This window comes from Carassius gibelio, chromosome A18 (assembly GCF_023724105.1).
Source record: "Carassius gibelio isolate Cgi1373 ecotype wild population from Czech Republic chromosome A18, carGib1.2-hapl.c, whole genome shotgun sequence".
Lineage (NCBI taxonomy): Eukaryota > Metazoa > Chordata > Actinopteri > Cypriniformes > Cyprinidae > Carassius > Carassius gibelio.
This window is the reverse complement of record NC_068388.1, coordinates 18,860,824-18,886,698: the sequence shown is the minus strand read 5'-3', so window position 1 is coordinate 18,886,698 and position 25,875 is coordinate 18,860,824. Positions and strand designations below refer to the sequence as shown.

The following is a 25,875-nucleotide window of genomic DNA, read 5'->3' as shown; positions in this document are numbered from 1 at the left end:
GGTTATATTTTCTTATCATCTACCACAGCACTTTCCAAAATATGAAAGCATTTCTCACATGAAAATCTGACTGAAAAGAATTTGATCTACCGTAATATTTAATGGTTGTTTGTTTTTTTGTTAAATGTTCGACTAAAGTAGCCAATAATAATTGTTAAAATAACCAAATGTACAATCAGCTATATATAATGAAACCATCATATTTAAATAAATCATATTAAACACATCATAAAATGAAATATCCTAAATTTATAAAAACATCTGGAGTTCCTGTTATGCATTAACAATAACGTATGAGGTATCTAGGTTCTGAAACATTGATTGTGATGTTTTTAAGTATGCTGAATTAAAATATGAGTGGAGGACAGCAGAGAAGGTCATACGAGCATTCATGGTGACACTAAACTTACATTTATACACATGCGAGCACTCAAACACACACAAACACACTCTCTGTGCTGTTTCAAGGGAAATGAGCCCTGGGGAGGAGAAGACCAAGCAATGAAGGGCAGATATAACGCTCTGAACAAGACGCTCATGTTTAGCCAGTGAGCTTTTAGTCTCTCAGCCCAAGGGGTTTGGCTTTCTGAGATATGAATGTCTGTATTATTAAAGCCCCTCATGAAAACAAACAGCCTAAGTCTCAGTTCTGAGTCCAGAATGGCACACTCATCTAATAATGCAGGAAAAACTCACCTCCATGATAGGGTTGGATGCCAGAACCTTTTCTTCCACATTTGCTTCGCTGGCAGAGCCGCTGACTGTTGCAAAGTAACGCATGGCATATTTGGCTGAAACAGTTTTCCCTGCTCCAGATTCTCCACTCACAATGATGGACTGATTCCTCTCATCCCTGAATGATGTGAAAAAATTCAAGATAAATCCAAGGGGGAAAAAATAAGTTCTGCTTTTAAGTTGTTTCTACGCAATACTAGGGCATTGCTGGGGGTTAGTATGGTTTCTGGATGGTTGTAAGGGAGTTGCTAGGTGTTGTGGCTGGTTCCTAGGGTATTCTGGGTAGTTTTTAGGTGGTTAACTAGGGTTTTATGGAGGCGTACAGCCAGGACTGTAGAGGAAAAGCACAAGGCTTTGAGGAAATGATGTTCCACCAAAACTGTAGCATTTGCTGCAATACAGGCATCCATTGATCAATGAAAATTTCTGATAGACAGGTCCAGCTGTGTAAACCATTGCAGCTGCATTGAAAAGAAGTGAGTGTCCCAAGAAAATGAGTGAAAGAAACATTACCGTGGCGGGGTCTATTTTAGGATGGGCTGCAGTGAGCAACGTCCTGACCTACAAACCTTCTCTTTCGATTGAGCTGTATAGCTCATACTCACACGCTCACCAACTGACAGTAAAACCAGAGACATACTCTGTACAAACGTGAATGTGTAGGCTAATGCAATGCAAGCTCAGTTCCATTGTACATACAGTGCTTAACAAATTTATTAGACCACCACCACCCAATGTAAGGATTTTGCCACGGCTGCCCCTAAACTAACAGTATTGGTGTTTAGCACATTAAGTTTTTATGTTTCTGTAATAGTTAATTCACCAGTAAGTGTAAGCTCTTTAGTCGCAGTAGTGTTTGTAATGCTTTAATATAATTATTGTTGTAACCCATGAATTTCCTGTGGCCCAGAGGTAGAGCATTGCGTTAGCAGTGCAAAAGGTTGTGGGTTCAATTCCCAGGGAACACAAATGCTAGTAAAAAAAAAAATAATGATATTAATTTATAGCCTGAATGCACTGTAAGACACTTTGGATAAACACATCTGCTAAATGTATAGATGTAAATGTAGATCACCTGTCATAATAAAGAGAAAACTGAAATACTGGTGGATTAACCATTACATAAACAAATGATCTCGGTAATCACCAATAATACTAGTTTGCGACAGATCTTACATTGGGTGGTGGTGGTGATCTAATAAATTAGTTAAGCACTGTAACTGTACCTAAGCAGGTAATTATTATTGGAAGGTAATGTGTTACTAAGACCCTGACATACCGTATTTTTCGGGACTATAAGTATAAGTATAAGTATAAGTCGCATCAGTCCAAAAATACGTCACGATGAGGAAAAAAAACATATAAGTCGCACTGGACTATAAGTTGCATTTATTTAGAACCAAGCACCAAGAGAAAACATTACCATCTCTATACTGCTCAGTGGTAGACTACAGGAGCAATGAGCAGCATAGAGCGCCCTCTCGTGGCTGGAGAAGGTAATGTTTTCTCTTGATTCATTTCTCTTGGTTCATGTCAAATTAATTTTGATAAATAAGTCGCACCTGACTATAAGTCACAGGACCAGCCACACTATGAAAAAAAGTGCGACTTATAGTCCGGAAAATATGGTAATCTAAACCAAATCGAAGAACAAACAGGTGTGATGTCATTCACACTAAATCTTAACATCTTATAAATTTCACCAACTTCAGCTTGCTCAACCCCACCTGGCCATCTGTTTGTAAGCCTCTTCTGCCACTGCGAAGATGTGAGGGTCCATGTCACCCATATTCTGCCCACTGTACGCGTTAATGATGTCAGTTCCATAGATGGGCAACGTCTCATATGGGTTTATAGCGACTAGAACAATACCTGGGTCAAACGATAAAAAACACTGTGCTCAATAATTCATAGATACATTGTGTCTTTAGTGTGTGTGTGTGTGTATATGTGTTTGTTTACCGCAGTACGTGTAGATGAGTTTGGAATCAATGAAGCGCACTTTCAGATTGTGTAACACGGCGGGCTCATGAAGATAACTGAGAGCAGTCAGGTCATTTTCTCCCACCAGGATATCTGGGTTACGGAGGTATGGTAAGTTTTTTGTCTTGGGGTCCAATTTGTACTCAAGTTCCTGAATAGAACAATACAAGAAAAGAATTTTGAAAAATTATATGTATGATTATACATCTTCTGAAGTCAGACGATGGGTTTCTGCGAGGAAAAGACTGAAAAACTGACTCAATCACACTTCAGCATATTCAAACCTGAATCGGTCCCAAGCCCGCAGGAGAACCAATGGACTTCTGTGCTATGAAATTATCTCGGTGTCAGAAATCCACAAATCATGTCCTTTTGTTTTACACTGAAATATCTAAATCAAATAAATCTGGACCAATGTGATTGACATTCTTTTAAAAACACAAATTAATTCCTATTTCTCATAAAAATCTAAATACTACTATCATAAAAATACTACCACCACTTCTTTTACTTGTCGTTACCCCCTACAGAGATCACTAATGTGAGATTTAAAGATTCTTTCTGATCAGAAGGAATATTCAAAGGTGTTTTGTGCATGATTGTGCATAATTATTAGGCAGTTTTTTTTTCTTCGACAGGTAAAATGGACCATTGTGTCAAAATTTATCACTTTAAGCCACATCTTCCCTCAACAGCAATTAAATATCAAATGATTATATACAACCTTAACAGTAATTGTTAAGATAGGTTTAGATTTCGTGAAAAATATAATCAAAATATTTATTTACCCATTAATTATGCATAAAGTTCATTCATTCATTCATTCATTCATTCATCAGATAGCTGTACATTTATGAAGTGGAACTACTTATCCAACATGGGGGAATCTTTTGCATTATTACTGACATACAGTAACATCAGGTGTGTTTTATACCCCTTTTTGGTACAATCTGAACCTTGATTTAAAATAGTTGTTGTAATATCTTTCTACACAAGTCTCATATAAACAAGTATAACGTTTTAATGTTGTTCTTGTAATTCCATGTGGGTCATTTACAAATTACGTATGCTTGACTGCTGAGGGGTCTATTAAAGCATTTACTGTAACATGGTGAAATGACTGTCGATAATACTCAGTTTGACTGACAGTGGTACATTTAAGCTAATGGTTAATGATCTGGACTGCTAACACAAAGACTGTAGGATAAATCCCTTGGACCAATCCCAATAAAATTAAAGTGCTCCAGTAAATCTATACCGTGAGCAATGCTAATGAAAAGAGTCTGATGAGGCTTATAAACACTCATTACACTATTACACACACGCTGACCTTTCCATCCTCCAATTGTAGCTGCAGCAATCCATCTCCTTGTCTGTAGTCCTTGGTGAGCTCTGCTGACTTCCACACTTCTTCTACATCAGGGATCCAGACCCGTGCAAACTGTAAAGACATAATTATCAGTTAATATCACTCGCTCACACAGTGTTCTTTGAATATTTCTATTTAACACAGATTTGAGTCATTGTAATTCATCATATGGAAATTTGACACACACACACACACACACACACGTTTGTTTTTGTGAAAAGAGGGGACATCCCATAGGCGTAATGGTTTTTATAATGTACAAACTGTATATTCTATGGCCCTACACCAACCCTACACCTAACCCTAACCCTCACAGGGAACTTTTCTGCATTTTTACTTTCTCAAAAAAACTCATTTTGTATGATTTATAAGCGTTTTGAAAAAATGGGGACATGGGTTATGTCCTCATAATTCACCCTCTCCTTTTAATACCTGTGTCATGATATGTCACAAAAACAAGAGCACACACACACACACACACAAAATATTTATTTAAAAGAGAAAAACTTAGGGAAAACTTTTGAGAGATAACACAAAAATATGTAGAGAATAAAGCAGCATGGATGAGCTATAGTAATCAATTCCGTCAACTTGCTCCAACATATTCAACAGAGTCAGTGTGGTCCATTTTTCACTCTGTGTGTGTTTTAAGCATTTCTGAATGCTGCCTGACTGTGTCAGCACTGATTACGTCAGAGTTAGTCACATGGGCCAGATGGGATATAGCCCAGCTTTCCACACCACCATTATAACTAATTCATGTATGAGGCTCACAGAGAAACACTGGCACTCTCCACCTCAGAAAACTCATGGATTTTTAACATTAAGTCATATTAAAGTCAAAGGTACCAATACCAGTGAAATTTCACAATACCACAGCAAAAAAGAGTAAAACATCCTTAATTTATATTGTCCAATATGGTGCACTCATCCTGCATCTTTATGTTCACAAATCAAATGTGTTTACTTTATTACATCACCAGTGGGAATTCAAGAATGAATTTGAGGGCATATGCGTAGCCACAAGCACTCAAATATGTCATATGCTCACAAATACACATAAACATTTTTGACAGCAGCAGTCTGACTGCACAGGTACAGCATTAGGTTGCTACTATACCAATACTACAGATACTAATATCCTCTAAAAGTCCTCTAGGTTCAAAATAACAAGCAATAAATCTGCATAAAGTACAAGTTATAAGGCTAATCAGTTAATGGTATTCAAACAGAAATTACAATATATAGAAACTGAATTAAAATATATTAAAAGACACTAATTGACAATTTGATAATACATCACAATGCACTGGTGTAGGTGAAATAAAAAAATCTTCTGACGATGAAATTACTTTGGGGTGGCTAAAATAACTATGAGCAGATACACATATTCCAGAAATAAAGATATTAATGGCTTAACAGATTCATGGGTCATTATGCATGTACAATTCTTTGGTTATGATGTGATCCTAAGGCTACTGGTTATTTAACCCTTTGAAATGTCATTTGACAGGGTATTTAAGGTCCTTTAGATCAAACCCATTAATTGGAGTTCTTTGTCGACCAGTCTATGGATGTCCACCTATCTGTTCAGTGTTGGAGAATCAGGGAACTGCTTGAACGAATCTTTGAGAATCATAGATATAGTTTTTTTTTCCAACCCTGCTCCAACACACATAACAGATAGTTTTCAAATAAGCCTGAAGGACTTAGATATATTAGATATATTAAAGATATATTAAAGAGTGCTTCATCTGGAAAGCATCTGTTCCATATGAAAACATACACCATTTATATGTCTGCATGAACCCTTTAGTAAACAGTAGAGAAGCACATGATAATGCACAATAAATCAGTCATTTGGGCATCAGCATGGTGATCGTTTCCCCTCATGGGGTGATGGTGGTCAGGTATGAATGAGCATAGGAGTTACAGGCAGAGTTTGGGTTTATCCAATCCATTTAAAAACAAACAGTCAAAATCTATTTTTATCTGTAAAGTGTACGTGTGTTCCTCTCTGTCTGCCTCTTTTAATCATGCCTTCATTTCCTTGTTTGCCGGCACACTGATTAAGAAATTATTTTGCAGAGATGTTGACACATCAGTATAACTGGGACAAAACAAACAGACTTCCATACTATTTCCATAACGACAGCACTCGACCCACTCACGCTTGATCAGCTTGTCATAAAGTTATCGGGGTGGGGTTATGCTACATTCATGTCATGCATTCTTTTATAAGCATTTTTTTGCAGTTTTATATCTATCCATTAAATGATTATTTTGGAAAATTATTAGAAATATCAAACAGTAATATGCAGAGATTTTATAGAATTTGTCCAGTTAGGACCTTGTAATAATTATACCAACTCTCTACACTGTGAGTAAATCTTGTGCATACATAACTAAATTTCACATTCGTGACAAAATATTGTCTGCTGTTAGCCACTGGCCAATACATTAGTAGACTTCACTCACCAGTGATTGAATTAGAGGCTAAGAATAAGTTCAGCACATTATATTATTATACAGTACATTATGACTGCATGTTGTGTCCTAGGACATCTTTAGTTCATCTTTTAGTATCACCTTCAAGTTTCTCCAAATTTAGCATCTTTTATATTAACATTAGTAGTAGTAAAATTATTGTTTAATGACACTGAATGACCAATTGTGTCTCGGCATTATTATATAATAAGGGGCTGCTGAATGTATAAATCTGGATTGACAAACATTCTAAAATATGAAAATCAGGAAAAAGGCTAAAGTAATTCCAGGCTGGTCTTGACCACATTACAGTTCCATATTACTCATTAGAAAGGTCCTTATAGCCTACAACAGCAAAAGAACCAAAAGCCACAAAGACCCAAATAAATATAACCAAAAACAATATGAAAAAAATGACAAAATGTTACCATGTTTTCCCAAGCAATTACATTTTATTATCGACCAAAAGCACACTTTAAGTATACATACAGTTCAGTTCAAAACAGATACACACTTGCGTGCACACAGAAACATACACACGCAGAGAGACTTGTCAGTGCTGCCTTATGACTTTATCACAAAAAAATGTTTTGCAACTGAAAACCTACATGACATTTCTCAGTAACAAGGTTGTAAAGTCACTGTTCTTGAAGCAGTTAAATTTACAGTTTCGCTATTAGTAGATGCTGCTGCTGAACACTGTTAAGTGACACACAAACTCAGGTAATTTAGGCCATCCTTAAAAATATTTTGGTTTGCAGTAACAGTATTTGTTTTTTTTAAAGGGTCGGTAGGTCGGTCTATATATGTTATACATACCACATCCCCGTCCTACCATGTGACCCACCTATTGAGGTAAAAGCAGTGAACAATAAACCCATTGGAAGCGGTATCACCCAACAAACACAACCTTTGAAGATGCAGATAGGCCTATTTCACCAGGAGACTATTACATTCTATGTCATCGACTCACCATGCCATGAAATCATCCTTGGATACCCCTGGTTATCTGTCCATGACCCAGCCATCTCCTGGCAGAGTGGTGAGATAAAACGTTGGTCACAATTCTGTTTTTCCACATGTCTGAATAATGTCCTGTCTAAGCCTTGTCTCACCACCAGTGTCAAGAGTCCAGAATGTAAGCCTGTCACCATTCCATCCTCCTATCAGGATCTTCAGGAAGTCTTCAGTAAAACCAAGGCCACTCAACTACCACCTCATCGTCATTGGGACTGCGCCATAGATCTATTACCTAATGTCATGCCACCCAAAAGTAAGATCTATCCACTGTCTCTTCCGGAGAGTCAAGCGATGGACGCATATATTGAGGAAGCTCTCAGCTCTGGGTTTATCCGTCCATCCACTTCACCAGCTGCAGCAGGATTCTTCTTCGTGGAGAAAAAGGATGGAGGTCAACGCCCCTGCATTGATTATAGAGGTTTGAACAATGTTACGGTCAAGTTCCGTTATCCACTGCCACTAGTTCCTGCAGCACTGGAACAACTCAGGGAGGCCAAGATCTACACCAAATTAGATTTGAGAAGTGCCTATAACCTTATCAGGATCAGAGAGGGTGATGAATGGAAGACTGCATTTCTCACCACTAGGGGGCACTATGAGTACCGGGTTATGCCGTATGGGCTAGCAAATGCACCTTCGGTATTCCAGTCGTTCATGAATGAGATTTTCAGGGACCTCTTGAACAAATTTGTTATAGTCTACATTGATGATATCCTGATCTACTCCAAGACTAAAGAGGAATACAAGGGTCATGTCAGAACAGTACTCACCAGATTATTAGAAAATCAACTCTATGTCAAGGCAGAGAAATGTGAATTCCATGTGTCAAGAACCTCCTTTCTAGGCTATAACGTCAACCATCAGGGTGTGGAAGTAGATCAGTCCAAGATCAAGGCAGTCACTGAATGGCCACAACCCACCACCGTGAAGGAGCTTCAACGCTTTCTAGGATTCGCAAATTTCTACCGACGTTTCATAAGGAACTACAGTATCACAGCCGCACCTATGACATCATTATTGAAAGGGAAGCCATCCAAGTTGAAATGGACTGATCAAGCTACACAGGCATTCACTAACTTCAAGAACAGCTTTTCCACTGCGCCTATCCTGAAACACCCTGACCCCGACTTACCATTTATACTGGAAGTTGATGCCTCCGATTGTGGGATCGGTGCAGTGCTCTCTCAACGCCACGGACAACCAGGCAAGCTCTTCCCCTGTGCTTACTTTTCCCGAAAACTCACGGATGCTGAACGAAACTATGATGTCGGAAATAAGGAGCTACTGGCTATGAAGGCAGCCATCGAAGAATGGAGGCACTGGTTGGAGGGTTCCGCTCACCCCTTCCAGGTAATAACTGATCATAAGAACCTCGAATACATAAAGAGTGCCAAAAGATTAAATCCTCGCCAGGCTCGCTGGTCCTTGTTTTTTACCAGGTTCCAATTTGCAGTGACTTACCGACCAGGCAGTAAGAACAGTAAGGATGATGCCTTGTCCAGAAGGCATGACCACCCATTGAACGATCATCAACCCGAATCTATCCTGCCACCGTCCATCATTATAGCACCAGTCACGTGGGACATAATGGAGGAGATTCAAAGGGAACAACGCAACGAACCTACGCCTCAAGGCTGTCCTGCGAGTCGACACTATGTTCCATCCAGGATTCGACCAAGAGTCAAGAGTTAATTCCATCAGGTGCGTGATTTCACATAGAGCAGCTGTTACTACACAGAGCCGTTGTTAACTGAGAAGATGCGCCAAAAAACACTGCAAATGAAGTGGATTTGCGCATCTTCTCTATTAACAATGGCTCTGTGTAGTAACAGCTGCTCTATGTGAAATCACGCACCTGATGGAATTAACCGCTGATTAGAAAACCGGCTTTATTGATGAGATGCGCATAGCGATCGGCCGATCGTGATCGGAGCACCCCTAATACCAACCCCCCATGTTCCCGTGGTCTGGAGAACCGTCACTAGTACCTGCAGTGGACGACTGCATTTGTTGGAGCGAGAGGGTATGGGACAGTGCTCACGTACGTCTGCAAAGGGCCATCAGGAATCAGGAAATTCAGGCCAATCGAAGACGTCGTCCACATCCCCCCTATCAACTGGGACAAAGGGTCTGGCTCTCCATTTGGGACCTCAAGTTGCGACTGCCCAGCAAGAAACTCAGCCCACAGTATGTAGGCCCATTTAAAATCCTGAGACAGATTAATGCGGTCACTTATGAACTGGAGCTGCCTGTTAACTACCGTATCTCTCCCTCCTTCCATGTTTCCCTCCTGAAACCGTTCCACCCGAATACTGACCCCAACATCGAGAACCCGGGAGCCACCTCCACCGCTGGACATTGATGGAACTCTGGCTTATGCGGTAAAGGAGTTGTTGGACTCCAGACAAAGAGGGCGTCAGCTTCAATACTTGGTGGACTGGGAGGGATACGGTCCAGAGGAGAGATCTTGGGTGGCCGCCCACGACATACTGGATCCTAAGGCTGAACGATTTGGGAAAATAATCTAATTGCGATTTTTTTCCCCAATATTGCGATTGCGATTTAATATGCGATTTGTTTTGTAAAGATTTTTTTTATCCTCTTTTTTCCCCAACAAAACGTAATGAATTATTTAAATATGACCAACACAATATTAGATGCATTTTGTGTGAAATGTTCTTTCCCATAGGCTGGGCCTATTTGTTATAATTAAATTAAAACATGTATGACTTGAAATAAATGACATTTTTATTGAACTGCTCGTTACAGAAACATCTATGGCTTTGCCACTGTGCATTTCAATAATTTAAACAAAGGTATGCGCACTTTGTAAACACTGTGTGCAAAATTTACAGTCTGAAGAAAAAAATAATTAAAAATAATAATTATCTTACTGCTCCAAAGTCAGTAACATTTCACACAACTGCAACAGCATTTGCTTTGAAAATATTTAGTAAAATCAAAATAAATAAAGTTATAAATAAAAAAATTGAGAAATGCACTTTTAAATTAGACAAAAACTATTTGAATATTATAATTTGGAATAGATCAACCTCACTTATCAAGTACACAACAATAACACACCACACAGACTAAAGTTCAGTACGAGTATGGCACTGCCAGCTATAATGATCCAACAGTTTTGTTCTCAGTGGCTCACAGGTTTTTTGCTAAGAAAACCAGAATATTGACTTTTGCTGGCTTCAAGGATGAGCGAGTGCAAGTCACAATATTCCCTCCTGTGCTAAAAAGACGCTCTGAGGGAGCGCTTGTGGCAGGTACAGGTACTCTGGTAAGGCTCAGCTGTGCGGCTTGACCACATATCTGTAGTGCTAGCAAAAAACTCCACCGTTTTAACCTCCGCGCCGACTTTCTCTTTACACTTTTTGTACAGCTCCGGTATGGCAGTCTGACTGAAGTATGTACGGGAGGGTATATTGTTCCGTTTATCAAGCGTATATGTCAATGCCACGAATCCAGGCTTGGTCACCGTGCTGAGAATAGGGCGTTTCGCGCGAAACGCGCGTTAAGCGCAAAGGTGCTTTTTGTGCATTTAGCGTTTGACGCGAATTCGCGTCTGCCGCCCGAGTTGAAAAATTTCAACTTTGGCGTCAATTCGCGCCGCGTTAACCAATCAGGAGCCTGCTAGGAGTCACTCATTCAACAGAATGTTCCTGCAGCCTCCGGTTGTGCAGGAATACCCTTCTCCACTCATTCAACAAGGAGGAACGACTGATGTTGTCAGTGAGCAGTCAACCGGAGCTATATGACAAAAGTTCATATTTCTATAGAGACAGGAATAAAAAGGACATATATGTATATAAAAAAACATATTAATAGATAAATTGAATAAAGGCCAATTGATAAGAAACGTTTCATTTTACCCCAAATGAATTATATTTTATCTTGAACCACTAAAGAGACATCAGAGTCAGCGGCAAATGTCAGAAGGTCTAGCCGAGCCGAGGCTGCTCTCGGCGGATACATGATGACGGAGCTCCTGCTGATCATGTGGAGCTCATCTCCGAGATCGGCGAAACACATTTTTTTAAACAGACGCTGTCATTATAAATAAACCGCATATCTGAGTTTAAAACAACTACATTCTCGCCTGAAATACTTTTAAAACTATATTTCATGACACAGTAACAGTAATATTTTGAAAATTATCCGAATAAAAATGGCGGTTGAAAATGCTGCGTGAACTCAGCTGGCAGAAGCCCCCCCATGACGCGAATTCGCGTCTGCTGTGAAGTTAATTCCACGCGCGAATGAAGCGAATTACTCGCGCGAATGAAGCGAATGATCTCAAAATGGTCAAGCGGCAAACTAGACGCGGTAGACGCTGATTTGACGCTCTATTCGCGTTTGGTGTGAACACAGCATTACCCATGAAGTCGCAACGGGAGCACGGCATGCTCTGCATAACACCTGAAGCTGTGCAGCATCTTCTTTTTTGAAACCAAAATAGTTCCACACCACCGACGTGCTGTTCCTCTTTGAGATTAAGGTCGCAGCTGTGTCAGTTACTGACTGTTCCGTCGAGGCAGAGGCCATTGCGCTACAGGTTAAAGATGAACTGACAGGATGAAAAGTTGTTGCAGCCGAGTTCTCCGCTCTTTCGCTCGCGTCACGTGCCCACCTCAAATCGCGCACGTTGCGATTAGAAAATCGCATTTTCTCATATCGCGATATTATCGCAAATGCAATTAATCGTTCAGCCTTACTGGATCCCTCGTTAATTCAGCAATTTCATCGAGCCAGACCCGATCGTCCAGCACCGCGACCACGGGGACATCCTCGTAAAGCGCCAGGAGGCGCTCGTGGGGGGGGATTCTGTTTCACCTGTACTTCCTGTTTGTGTTATATATAAGCATGGCCGGAACCACTATCACGTTGCGAAGTATTGCCAGCCTGTCTGCCTTACAGAGCGTTTTTCCCATTGCCATAGTTTGCCTTATTGTGTATGATCTTTGCCTGGTTTCCCTGTTACTGCCTTTGGATTTGCCCACTGTCTTGTTGTTTGGATTGGACTGCCTATCTGTGTATGATTCTCTGCCTTCTACGATTACGATTCTCTGCCTACTGTTTGGATATGTCTGCTGTGGATGTTATTAAACTGCACATGGATTCTAACGCCGCCTCCGCGCCCTTACAGTAGGCCTAGGCAATTTATATATTTACAATACGTACTTAAATATAATTAACAGTATTTTATTGCTTTTGTATTAGTTGTTTGAAGAGTAAAAAAAAAATTGGTCGGTCTAAAGCAAAAAATTTTTTTTAAAAATGTAGTCGGTCCTAAATTGACATAGTCGGTCGGGTTACGGCAAACAATAATATTTTTAAGGATGGTCTTACACATGCTTCACACAGCTACAATTAATCCCTCTCTGCCTCTATTTCTAATAGCTGCATAGTCTGCAAATCAATGGCTCAAACATCCATTACTAGCTCTAAAATGTGATATGGATAGGAACAATAATCTCATTCCAGTGTAATAATCAAGGAACTTTGCTGCCATACCATGGGTGCATGGTGCAATGGTACGGCAGTCCCTTGATTATTACACCGGAATCAGTTTATTGTTGCTAGCCAAATCAGCATAGAAAATCAAAACTTTCCATTTTCCGTTGGTCTTATCACATTGTGTAACTACAGAAGAGTCAAGTTTGAAATGTTTTTATAATCTTTGGTATTTTTTGAGAGAGATCAATGGCTCAAACCTCCTTTACAAGCTCTAAAATGTTTTGTAATTAGCAATAGAGGCGTAGGATGAGATTTTAGCATTTTAAGGACAAAAAACTGACAAATGTCTTGAAATACATCTCCTTTCATTGAAGATTCATCATGGCCACATTACCACCTCAGATATAGTGGTTGAACGATATATAGCCAAAGCCAATTTATCAGCCGATATTTGGCATTTTTCAAATATCGGCATTGGCCGATGTGTTCAAGGCGGGACTTTTATTTTGACGGCGCTGAGAGTGGCAGCCCCTGAGCACACACAGTGCTCACACTCTTTCTCTTGTTCGTCATCGGCATTAACAGTTCTGTCTAATACGGATAGAAGTCTTTCTAATAATCAGATAGAATGGTTAAACAAAGGAATAAATGTATACAGAAAGTATTATAACGATTGCTTTTATATTAGGCCTATTAGTAATAGAAAGGCAAAATTATAATACCTTATCTTTTTCCATCAGCATTAAGAAAATATGCATTTATAAAATTGTAAATGCAAACTCAGTCAAATCCAGCTATGAGATCTAGTGAAGTGTGTATGTGTATCCAACATGATCACATGTTCTCTGCGTGACAGTCTGTCCATGTAAATTGAATGCTTTAAGCTTTAAACTTTAAACTCGGGATTTAAAATTTTGCTGCACTTTATGCATTTGCCTACTGTCATAATAATGTAATTTTCACTGTGTGCTGTATATAAATTGAGGGTTACCCTGGATCTATTTGAAAAATTTTATTCCCAGTGCACACAAACTTGCCAGAATACTGAGTGCCCTTTTGGTTACAGTGTTTACTTTCTTTTTAATTATATTTGTATTAATTTTTTTATTATTCTTTTTTAATCTAAAGTATAAGCATGTTTCTTTTACACATTTACTTTTTAATCAATTGTCAAATGATTTTAAATTTCTTAAACAGTAGTAATAATAATAATAATAATAAAATCATATCAGCTTTATATCGAATATCGGCCCCACTGCTTTCCAAGGTATCAGCATCGGCATCGGCTGTCAAAAAACACATATCAGTCAACCACTACTCAGGTGTGCATTATTTTTCTAATAATTCAACAACCCATTATCAGTTGTTCTTTAAAGTGTCGAGTAAACTAAAAATGTTACTAGTCAATGGTCATTCTTTTGCCAGTGTGTGCATAGAGGGTTGTATCCATATTAACCATAAATAATTAACAAGAAGTTTAGAAAAAAACCCCCACAGATTTATGCTCTGAAACGGACAACCATCCACAGAAGCATTGACGTATTCGTTTCTCTAACCTGAGTCTCTGGAGGAGACAAGCCCAGAACTGAGCTCCTAGCAACAGAGATACAAGAACAAGAGGAGAGAGGGTAAAAATAGCATCTCAACAAAATCTCTCTCTCTCTCTCTCACACACACCAACACAGTGTCAAAAACGCGGTCACTGCAGCAGACACAACTTGTGCCTACATCTCTCCCACTTGGCCACATTTACACTTACTGGCAATCACCCATAATGCCAGAAAATTGAGGATTACAGGATAGTGTGAAAACAGCAAATGTTGGGTTTCAATACAGCTGAAAAAAAAAAACACATGAGATAATCCTCATGTGACACGACCACATGATTCAGCAGACAGAAACAGACAAACACGCACACACATGACCCAGCAACCAATAAAAGGGCATCTGTAATGTTACATAATACATGAAAATGTGGTATGTTCAGCACAAACACAAACACTTATGTGCATGTAGAAGGTTTCATTATAAAAATACACAATGCTCATACACACTGCAAAGTTTTGGAAGTGCCATCTCTAAATTATAGTTATAAAGTGTATACAGACCAAATTACAGACAGAATTACAGTGTCAGACATAGTAATGGCTATAGTAATGTCTCTGTGTCTCAAGGTTGTAAGAAGCATGAATGCTTAAGACTAGAGTATATTCCAGATTTTACGCAACCACTTAGCATATGTATAGCCAAATGATTAGCCTTTATACTTCATGTGATAGTGAGTCCATGTGTGAATCCATGTCAAGCGCATTAAGTCCAGTGGTGTGAAAAAGTTTACCAGGGACAGGATTTTACCAAGGTTTAGATGAGGTTAATCCCAACCAGGTAAACTACACCTCTGATTTATCGTCATTAACCTAATCTTCACTCCATTCATCTCAATCTCATTCACTTGTAGTGTTTCAATGAAACCCAACTGTGAGCCACGTGAAAGTTCATTTCTTGACTAAGTCATTCAATTTGGATAACATTACACAAGTATTTTTTTCACGAAGTTAAGTTTATGTTAAGTTAATGTGGTGATTCAGACATATCCATTCACTACATTATTTTTTCTTGCTATCTCGTATTCAACCTTGCACACATCTATAACAATCTTATAATGATCTGTAGTAGAGCTATAGTTTACCAAAAAATGAAAATTCTGTTAGAGAATTTAAAAGTTACATACCCTCATGTTGTTCCGAACCCATATGAGATATCTTAAAGGATTCACTTTTTTTGAAAACAGGCTCATTTTCCCACTTCACTAGAGTTAAAGACTGGAGTTTTACCATTTTTGAATCCATTCAGCCGATCTCCGGGTCTGGCGGTAGCACTTTTAGCTTAGCCTAGCATAGATCATCTGATTAGACCATTAGCATCTCGCAAAATAATGACCAAAGAGTTTCTATATTTTTCCCATTAAAAACTTGACTCTTCTGTAGTTACATTGTGTACTAAGACTGACGGAAAATTTAAAGTTGCGGTTTTCTAGGCTGATATGGCTAGGAACAATACTCTCATTCCATTGTATAATAATCAAGCAACCATGGTCGCAGGAGGCATAATGATATTACACAGTGCCTAAAAATTGTACCAGGTAGGTAAATTCCAATAAGCCTATTTTCAGGTGCTGCGTAATATTACTGCTTTATAATATCCTTATGTATTTTGCTTACTTTTTAAGTAGAAAATATGCAGGCTTAGTTATTATTAACTTAACATTTGACCCCAGTCCTTAATGCAATCAGAAGAGTCCACTTTCCAATGAAACAGTTGATCTGGTTCAAAAACAATCTGAACAATTCACAAGAATTAACTTAATTTACTGGCTCATTTTTCTGGGCACAAGTGGTTAACCGCTCACTGGAAGTTATTAATTAAAAACTTAAACTTTTCTTCACAAAGCACTATTTTTTTTATTTATTATTATTTAAGAAAATTGAAATATTGCACAAGAGAGTTAAATAACAGAATTTAATTGTGTTGGTGGAAACCAGGAGTTCTTTTGTCAGTTGTCTTAGGGATATGCACTACAAGCGACCAGTTTTATAATAATACTAACAACAACGAAAATGAACTTCAGAAGTTCAATTAACTAAAAGCGTTTTACTGACATGTCACCCAAGTGGCTTCAAAATAGAAACATTAATAATTCTTACTTAAAAAATAAATAAATCACACTATTTTCTAAATTAATATACAAAACCACATGGGAAATATATGACATTTATAAATGAGGAATGTGATTATTGTGCATGTGTGTTTTAGAGAGAAAGAGAGAAGGGGGGAGAGGCTACTACAAAGCGTTTGTAAATCAGTTCACGGCCAAACAGAGATTATGCAATTAACCCTCAGCTTTCACTTCAGAAGTCACAACTTCTTTTCCTCTGTACACTTCCATTTTTATCAAACATGTTGATCACAATCAGAATTTTATACAGACAAAGAAGTCAGATCCAATCAAAGTGATTCGATTTCAATATAAACCTCTGTATCCTGATTATGTTCAAAATGCCAATTACACTGGTCCCTGGTACAGCCCTCTGGCTATTCAGGAACTCATAAAACAGACTCATAACACACTCTAATCTCCCCCTTGTTCTAAACAGGACATGTGGTTTGTGTGAGAGCTTGAAGATTCCAGAATCAATCAAATGAACTTCTTAATCTGTATGACATTCACATCTCAGCTGACTATATTCTGTGAGAGAGATTTGTATAATGGAAAAATCCATGATGCTTCACAAAAAGTGTCCAAAATATCCAAGCTGCTCTTTTCCATATAATGAAATGGAAAAAAAAATCCCCCCTCATGTCTGTTATCACGTCCGTCAAAAACTTATGCTGGCTGTTGGTTGGAATATTAAAAATAAAACAACAGAACACTCTCAAGGGCATCAATCACTTCACTGAATACTTGACAGCTAAGCAATAAACAAGTATTACCTTTTGATTCATCTGTTTTCAAATCTACATCCTTTGAATATCACAGACACTGATGTCTGTCAGAAAATAACATGCACAATACACAGGAATATTTTTGAGAAGCAGAGGTCCAGGGAGTACACGCAATACCCACACTACCAGATGTTTTCACTACGTCATTGCTTTCCAAGAAGAAAGAGAAAATGGCAGCCTAAGCGGCTTCAACATGCTGTCTGTCAGAGATGATAATGTACCTAATAAGTAAAACATGTGAGTACAAATTTGTTCTTTACTCGATGAAATTGAATGGATCAGGGAACTGACTGAAATGTATCACATTGCATGCTAAAGAGAATAAACACCGATCCTAAAAAGTTAACTGGGTTAGTGAACTTTGTTGTCCATATATTTTGACGGACTAAAATATAGATAGATCAATATGTTTCTGTTGTTTAAATGATAAAGGCAATAATCAAAATTAAAGTAAATGATGATCCATTTTTACATGATTTGTTGCATTTAATTACCCCATTACAGACTTTTTTGCTATCTAGTTGTAAATCTAAAGGCCTTTACACACCAAGAATGATTACTATAAAGATAGCTACATTAGCGTCCACACCAGACGATATCGTCTGTTTATTCCAAGCGCACATTCCATCTGCCGCTTAAAATTCTCGAGTTCATTATTGCAGGATTGATTCTGATTGGCTGTCAATGTTTTATCATTCATCAGCTGGAGATAATTGAGATAAAAAAAATTCTCTGCGCCTCTGTTATTTTTTAATATTGAGAACAATTTTTAGAACTATATCTTTATTGCTGTCTTTATAGTGATTGTCCTTGGTGTGAACAGGCCTTTAGTTTTCGAAATTCATCAACTGTTTTCAATACAGACAGCAGAATTTTACATAAATATTTTCCTTTTTTTGCCATAATTGTGCCATGGCGTCACCATGAGATAAATATTTTGTTGTGGTAAAACATGATGTGAGGTTTGAAGTGGGACATTTCAAAAAATGTTCCCATTTCTGCGCTTGTCATTAAAGAGAAAAATTCAAATTCTGTCATTATTTACTCACCCTCATGTTGTTCCAAACCTGTATTAATATCTTTCTTGTGCTGAACTCCAAAGAAGATATTTTGAAGAATGTGGTTATAACCAAACTGTTGCTGGTCCCCATTGACTTTGATTGTAGGAGAAACAAATACTATGGAAGTCACAGGGGACCAGCAAATGTTCGGTTACCCACACTCTTCAAAATAACTTATGTTTTATGTTTTTGCAATGTATATTTTTGTCCTTATTTTTAACTAACAAAGATAAAATAATGATGACTTTTTTTATTTTTTATCTTCGCCCACTATTGCAACATGACAAAGAATCGTGATAAAACTGTGAATCATGATTTTCCTGAAAAAAATAATGATATATTTTTGCTATATCGCCCAACCCTATATTGTAACTATATTTAAGATATTTTTATAGCATTTTTGTCCTTTAACTTTCGTGGAGATAAGTAGTTTGAAAATTCTGCTAAACATCTTTGTTTTGGGTGAACTATCCCTTTAAATGTTACACAATGCCCTGGGCTTCGACCTTAGAGTTTAAAAGAGAAAACAAGGAAAAGGGGAGAGGGAAAGAGCTGAAAAGACCATCACATGACCTGCGCTCATGTGAAAATCTGCTGCCTGCTGTTCCCGAGAGTATCCCTTCACCAGCAAACCCTTTACCCACCAGACTGTAGTGACCAGGTCTCCCCTACGCTTGCCAGAAACGTCCAAAATCCCACAAAATCTGTTTGCTGGAAAAAATAACTATGCTGCACTTGTTTACAGTCACTCTGGAATTCCAAAGACAGGTTACCCAGGATACTCTGGGGCACAGCATAGTGATAAAACACATGATCAATTACATCGCCAAGACAGAATCTTATCCAAACGTAATGGTGCAGGATTAAATTTAGTCAAATTAACTGAAGATGTGATGTTCACACAGAGACTAAAATCCCGTAATATGAGATTCCGTCATGCCATTTCCGTCATGTTTGTCAGTTCATCCTGATTCATGCTTATGGATACTGCATGAGCACTACAGAAAATTGAACCCTCAAGATAATTGACAACAAAACAAATGTCTTACATATATTTAAAAATCCCTCTCTCTTTCTCTATATTTTTGTGTATATATATATATATATATATATATATATATATATATATATATATATGTAAACAGTGAAATTACATTATATTTGTGCAAAAATATTAAGCATATTATTAGACAATAATAATATGCATGTCTAAATGTAATATGCAAACAAATGTTTACATTATTGCTATTATTATTATTAATATTATTAATATCTAATTGTTTATTATAATCTGATTCTGTACATTTTTAATAGAACCATACAAAGTATTTACTAAACTGAAGCAGCTACATCAAATACAGGTGAGATGAAGGAATTAGCTTGATTTGTGTCAGTTCGTACCCGAGTTGATGTAAGGGTTACAACCAGAATTTCATTAACCAATTTAGCTTGTGTCTCCAAAAAATCCTGATCATCTACTAAGAAGTACTGTACCACAATGAATACTGAAAGGCAAAAGGCTTAGTACTTACTTTAACAAACATAAAATCCAACTCCTGGTTCATGTTTAAAGCACAACCTGATCTATTTCATGCTGAAGACAAGAAAAATGACGTCTGCCCTATTTCTGCCAGTGCTGGGAAGCACTTTAGGGATCGCACAATGCTTCTGATTGGAACCTTGATCCCAGGCGGACATATTGATAATTGCGTCCCGAGCTGCTGATGCCCGAGTCAGCAGAGAGAATTGTTTGTTTGTATCCTCAGCTGTTCTCAGAATGGCCAAACCTCTAGTGTCACATGAGCAGGAACCTTTTTATTTTTAAATTGGTTCTTTCTAGTAATGCAACGCATGTCGGCCATTAATGGATTGCCATTTAAGAAAGAACAAAGTCATTCACATGATGTTTATCACACATAGGGCTCATAACAATGTTACTACAAAATGTCCACGATAATAAAAAGAAAAACATTTATGTTGGCTTTATTTGGTTTTAAAAATTTTACACCATTTTAAATAAAGTTTAAGAGTCTAATATTATATGGTGTAACAAATACAGAATACAAAATAATTTATTTTCCTTAGAAATGGAGTATGTTTCCTCATCTTAATCATTATTTTCAACAGGTTTCACATTCAAATATAAATTTTAATGGATTTTGTTCTTTTATCTTTATCTGTTAATTCAGAAATATTGTATTGACAATGATTTTAAAAGTAATAAAATGTCAAATATTCTAGTTTAAAAGTCTTATTGAATTTAACACACAGTATGATCTTCAGGAATTCTCTGTTGTTCCAAACACGCATGACTTCTTTGGAACACAAAATAAGATATCTTGAAGAGTGTAAACAACTTTGACTTTCATTGTATGGACAATAAATAATTAAATAAATAGACATTTTTTTCAGAATATCTTCTTTTGCATTTCACAGAAGAAAGTGAGTTCTTCATAGTTATAATGAGTAGGTGTGCACGATAAATATCGGCCGATAATTAATGCGCATCTGGTCAGTAAATCCAATTACCTCATCAGCGGTAAATTTCATCAGCTGCATGATTTCACATTGAGCAGCTGTTACTACACAGAGCCGTTGTGAACTGACAAGTTGCACAAATTCTACATTATCAGCGTTATTTATTGCTGATTAGATAATCGGCTTGACAAGATGCGCATTAATTATCGGCCGATGTTTACAGTGCACCCTTAATAATAACGTAATAAGGACAAAGCAGGAGAGATACTATTATTCCTATATATCACAAAAGTAAAATCTGGTAAAAAAAAAAAAAAACATATATATATATATATATATATATATATATATATATATATATATATATTAAAAAAAAACATATATATATATATATATATATATATCAAACCTTGCACTATTTCTGGCTTTGTGTAGCACCTACTGCTCTGCAGACCCTTCTAAAAAATCCCACCATTAGAAACAAGCAGCTAACGTATGTTTGTTCAATGTGTACCAAGTATTTTGTATCTGACAAAATCCTACAGCTTGTGTGTGAGTGCATCATTATAAACTGCCATCATGGAAAGAAAGTAAATAATAAAAGGCATGATACAACATTTTAATATATTATCTTTCTGTTTACATAAATATCAGTAGAGTCTATTAGCACAGCTTTGTGGATGTGGGAGTGTGATTTCATCCTCAGTTATAAGGATCTGTTGGTTTTGTAAAAAGTTTGTTCCATAAGGTCTGTAAGCAGCCTGCAGCAGTATTCCATGATAAGAGTTTGCCTACAAACCCAAGGAAATTGTTAATTTAACTTCTTGGATTTGGGGACCCTTGAGAGAGGATAGGAAAATCTATCATGCTGACTGCAGACAGCCAAATAAAACATTTAGACATGACATCATAGCAGTTAAGATAACTATAATAATGCTTTGATTGTCCAATGCATCACAATAACCAAGAGAGACAATACAAGGCTAGACTGCATTAAAGGAACAGTTCATCCAAAAAAAGACAATTCTGTCATAACTTTCTCATCATCGTGTTTAACAAGTAAAATTATATTAATAAAGTCAAATAATAAATTCAAGTCAGAAACTCCAAAAAGGATATAAAAGTAGTGTGAAATTATTACACGTGGATCAATGAGGTTTGAAGTGGGTTGAAGTCTGTGTGGTCTTTACATTTATGCATTTAACAGATGCTGTATATTAAAGTTCGTTCAGGCTATATATATATATATATATATATATATATATATATATATATATATATATATATATATATATATATTTAAGTACGTATTCCCTGGGATTGAACCCACAACCTGCAATGCTCTACCACTGAGCACAGGAACATCTTTGTATGTGTGAAATGATTGTCTTGATCTCTTTATCTGACCTGATCTCTTGTGGTGCTTCAGAAGACTCTGCCTGAACTGCCTAGCAAATTTTACGGTCGTTGTTGTTTATTAAACATTATTATTAAATAAATAATATTTTTTATAAATAATAGTAGCATTTAATAATAGCATTTAGTATTGAGAAATAGAGTGTTTGTACGTGATGGTGATTCATTACATTGTACAGCAATTAGATAGCAACAAGTTACTATTTTTATCAGTGAGTCAGCAGTAAAGACTTTTATACTGAAAGAGACTGAAACAGGTTTGTAAACAAGTAATGTATTTTTTACTTTAAACAACACCTTGTAAGACACAGCCAACAAATGCAGTGAGCAGCAGTGTCATTGGAATTCACACTTAACAGATGAAAGGACAGTATGACAAAGATATTGCTTTCTTCAGTGGACATTCAAGGTTTTTTTTTTTTTTTTTTGTGAATATGAGATTAAGCAAAGAATAAATTGCTGTATCAAATGCAGGTAATCAAATTCACTCAGTCCATCTCTCTATAATACTCTACATAATAAAGTGAGCTTTTAATACAATAATACAAAAATGTTTAATGAACCCTTTCAACATTTCTTTTGGTACTAGCTCCTAATTGGCGTTTCCAAATTAGTAACACAGGCCTGGCCTCAGCTGTTTAACTGTCAACTTGAGATTTAAATACATGGCAGGAGGAAGTATAGTTCTGCACAAAAGACATTTGTGACATTAAACTGTTGTAAAAACGCTTGCATAAACTCGTAGACGTGCGATATGGCTGTGTTTGGCCATAGGCACAAGGCTGCAGGCCGAGTACCGTAGGTTAAGGATGTGCAGTATACTGGTACTGGAAAAAAAATGCAATATATAATATATTTTAAACAGTGCGATATCATCACTTTGCTCAGTTCGATATTTCATTCGCTGCTGTTCCGAAGTTCACCACTATGTGCCAGTATCAGCCAAACTGACGCGAAACTGACAAGCAAGACAACGGAGAAACGACAAGGTGAAACTCACTCTACATGTCTAAAAATAATAAATAGAGAAAGCAGCAGATGTGAAATATGGCATTATATTTCAGAGGTACTATCGATGACTAGAAAATATGAAAGAAGCTCTAGCAAGGGCTATAGCAGAGTTTATTTGCATGGACCAAATTCCCATTTCAGTTGTTGACAAAACAGCTTGAAGATATAAATATAGATATAAAAAATATATTTTTCTGAAAGAGAGATTCACACTTTGTACAACGAAACGAGGTCTGTGCTTGAATCACAACAGTCCAGCCAATCTTACTTTGCTAGAACAACAGACCTTTAGATTAGTTGAACAGTGGACTCGTATATGGCTCTTACAATTCACTTCATTAGTGACTCTTGGGAAATGCAGTCCTGGTGTCTTGGATGTGCAGCAATGCATTTAAAACACACAAGAGAGAGCATTGGAGAGGTCCTTGAAGAAACAGTAATACAAACATGGAAACTGGATATATGACATGTCTGAGTGGAATCACAACAGATAATGCATCCAGGCATTTTAGAAAAAAAATGATCTCCGGGTTCCTTGCTTCGGTCACAACCTACATCTGGCAGTGAACAAGGCTACAGCACCCTGGGCCGTGTGGCATCATGTCAGTCCAGGCTAAGAAAAGTGCATTTTCTAGATCAAACAAAATGTCAATAATTTTAAAAGAAAAGCAACAGCTCCTTCACCTCCCAGACCACAAGCTGGTCTTCAATGAACCTACCCACTGGGTTCTACATTCGACATGGTGGACTGTTTCTGTTAACAGCAGCAAGAAAAAAGGAATAAGTGGTGCCTAATGCCTTCTGACACAGACATCACCACACTGGAGACAGCTGTTACATTCTCATACATTTGCTTTGCACCATTTGATGAAGACTGAAAAGATATGAAAAGATGATCCTGTTTTAATTTTATCTGTACATTTTTTTTTTTTTCACAATTGTTCATGCAGAGTTACAAGTGGTGTGGTTAATAAAATAGTTTTCAGTTCACTTATATTTTAAGGCTGGTTATTTGTCACCTATGGTATCGATTTAGTATCGCTACCGAGGTATTAGATCCTAGTATCATACCATAGTCAACATTTTGGTATCGAGCCATCCGTACCTTAGGTAACACAGCTTACCATGTGTGTATGTGTGTGTGTGTGTGTGTTTCTAAAATCAGATTAATCACACCCTTTTTCAGTGATTATTAATCGTGATTAATCGCACACATCATGAAGCATGCACCATTTATATTGTTTAACACATTTATTTGGTAATTTTCTATATCCAGCAAAGTAAACAAAAACCTGAAGGGTGATTTTCACAAGTCTGTATTTTCTGCAAGTTTTTCTCGGGATAAATTGAAATGTCTTTCCAAAAAAACGACCAGGACCACGTGGAGATGCCAACATAAGCTGACTGCATAAATCTACTACGGTACATGGATCCATTCAGAATAACTAAACACAGCAAACATACCCATAACAAATCACAACATTATCCCAAATGACACACATTTGAGCTGTGTTTATCCAATGTCACATGTTACTGTATGTGTCCATCTTTGTTTAGATGTAAATAAAAGCCTAGATCAGCCTAGATAAATCTGTTCATCATATAAAGTGATCATATCTTTTTAAAAGATGTTAAACCACTCAATTCACAAGAATTCATGTTATGATGCTTTTATTACCTTTTTTGGATCTTCTAAGTTCTATAAGTTTGGAATGACATGAGGCAGAGTAAATAATGGCAGAATTTTCATTTTTGTGTGAACTATCCCTTTAAATATTAAATGAGAAACACAACTTGCCTGGAAATAAACATCCTATACTGTATGTACGCTGACTACTAAACAACCATGATGCTAACCATGTAAAATGAAAAAGCCTTTTAAAAATAACCCTTGTCAAGCTTGTTATACATGTACGCTTGAATCCAAAAAAATGTGATGTGCTCTAGCAGCTCTCAAAAGGATCTGTGCAATTACCATAAGACAGCTACATCGTGGGGGATGGGCGGGCCTTCCTTCTTCTTTCCCTCTCTTTTCAGTAAAAGCATTCAACCATTTCTCATCTGCGACATAATTTATGACTGCATTTGTGATGATGTCATGTTTTGGCTGCTACACAACAATATTGGATTTTATTTTCCCCCATGGAGACATCTCGATATGTGCAGACCAGCCTACAGGCCTCAGCAAGGTATTGAAATCAACTATGCCAGAAGATGCGTGGATGCAGGCTGTGATGTTAGAGATGCTCGCATCAGCACCAGAGATGGTCCCATCATCCCGTGCAGGAAATGATGCTTGCATCAGCACCGCCAGCATCCCATTGACTCTCTGTAGTCACCCAA

The 25,875-nt window shown here is 37.3% G+C and overlaps 1 protein-coding gene across 2 annotated transcripts in view; it reads right to left on the bottom strand.

Moving 5' to 3' along the window:
* The window catches only part of LOC127933977 (unconventional myosin-Va), an 82,208-nt gene that overhangs the window by 55,549 nt on the left and 784 nt on the right, over positions 1 to 25,875 (bottom strand). For both annotated transcript variants that reach the window (XM_052531105.1, XM_052531106.1), the window contains exons 2-5: positions 4,049 to 4,159; positions 2,698 to 2,869; positions 2,463 to 2,607; positions 697 to 853 (exon numbers count right to left, since the gene is read on the bottom strand). In XM_052531105.1, the coding sequence (XP_052387065.1) occupies positions 697 to 853; positions 2,463 to 2,607; positions 2,698 to 2,869; positions 4,049 to 4,159 (585 nt within the window). The remainder of the gene's footprint in view (positions 1 to 696; positions 854 to 2,462; positions 2,608 to 2,697; positions 2,870 to 4,048; positions 4,160 to 25,875) is intronic.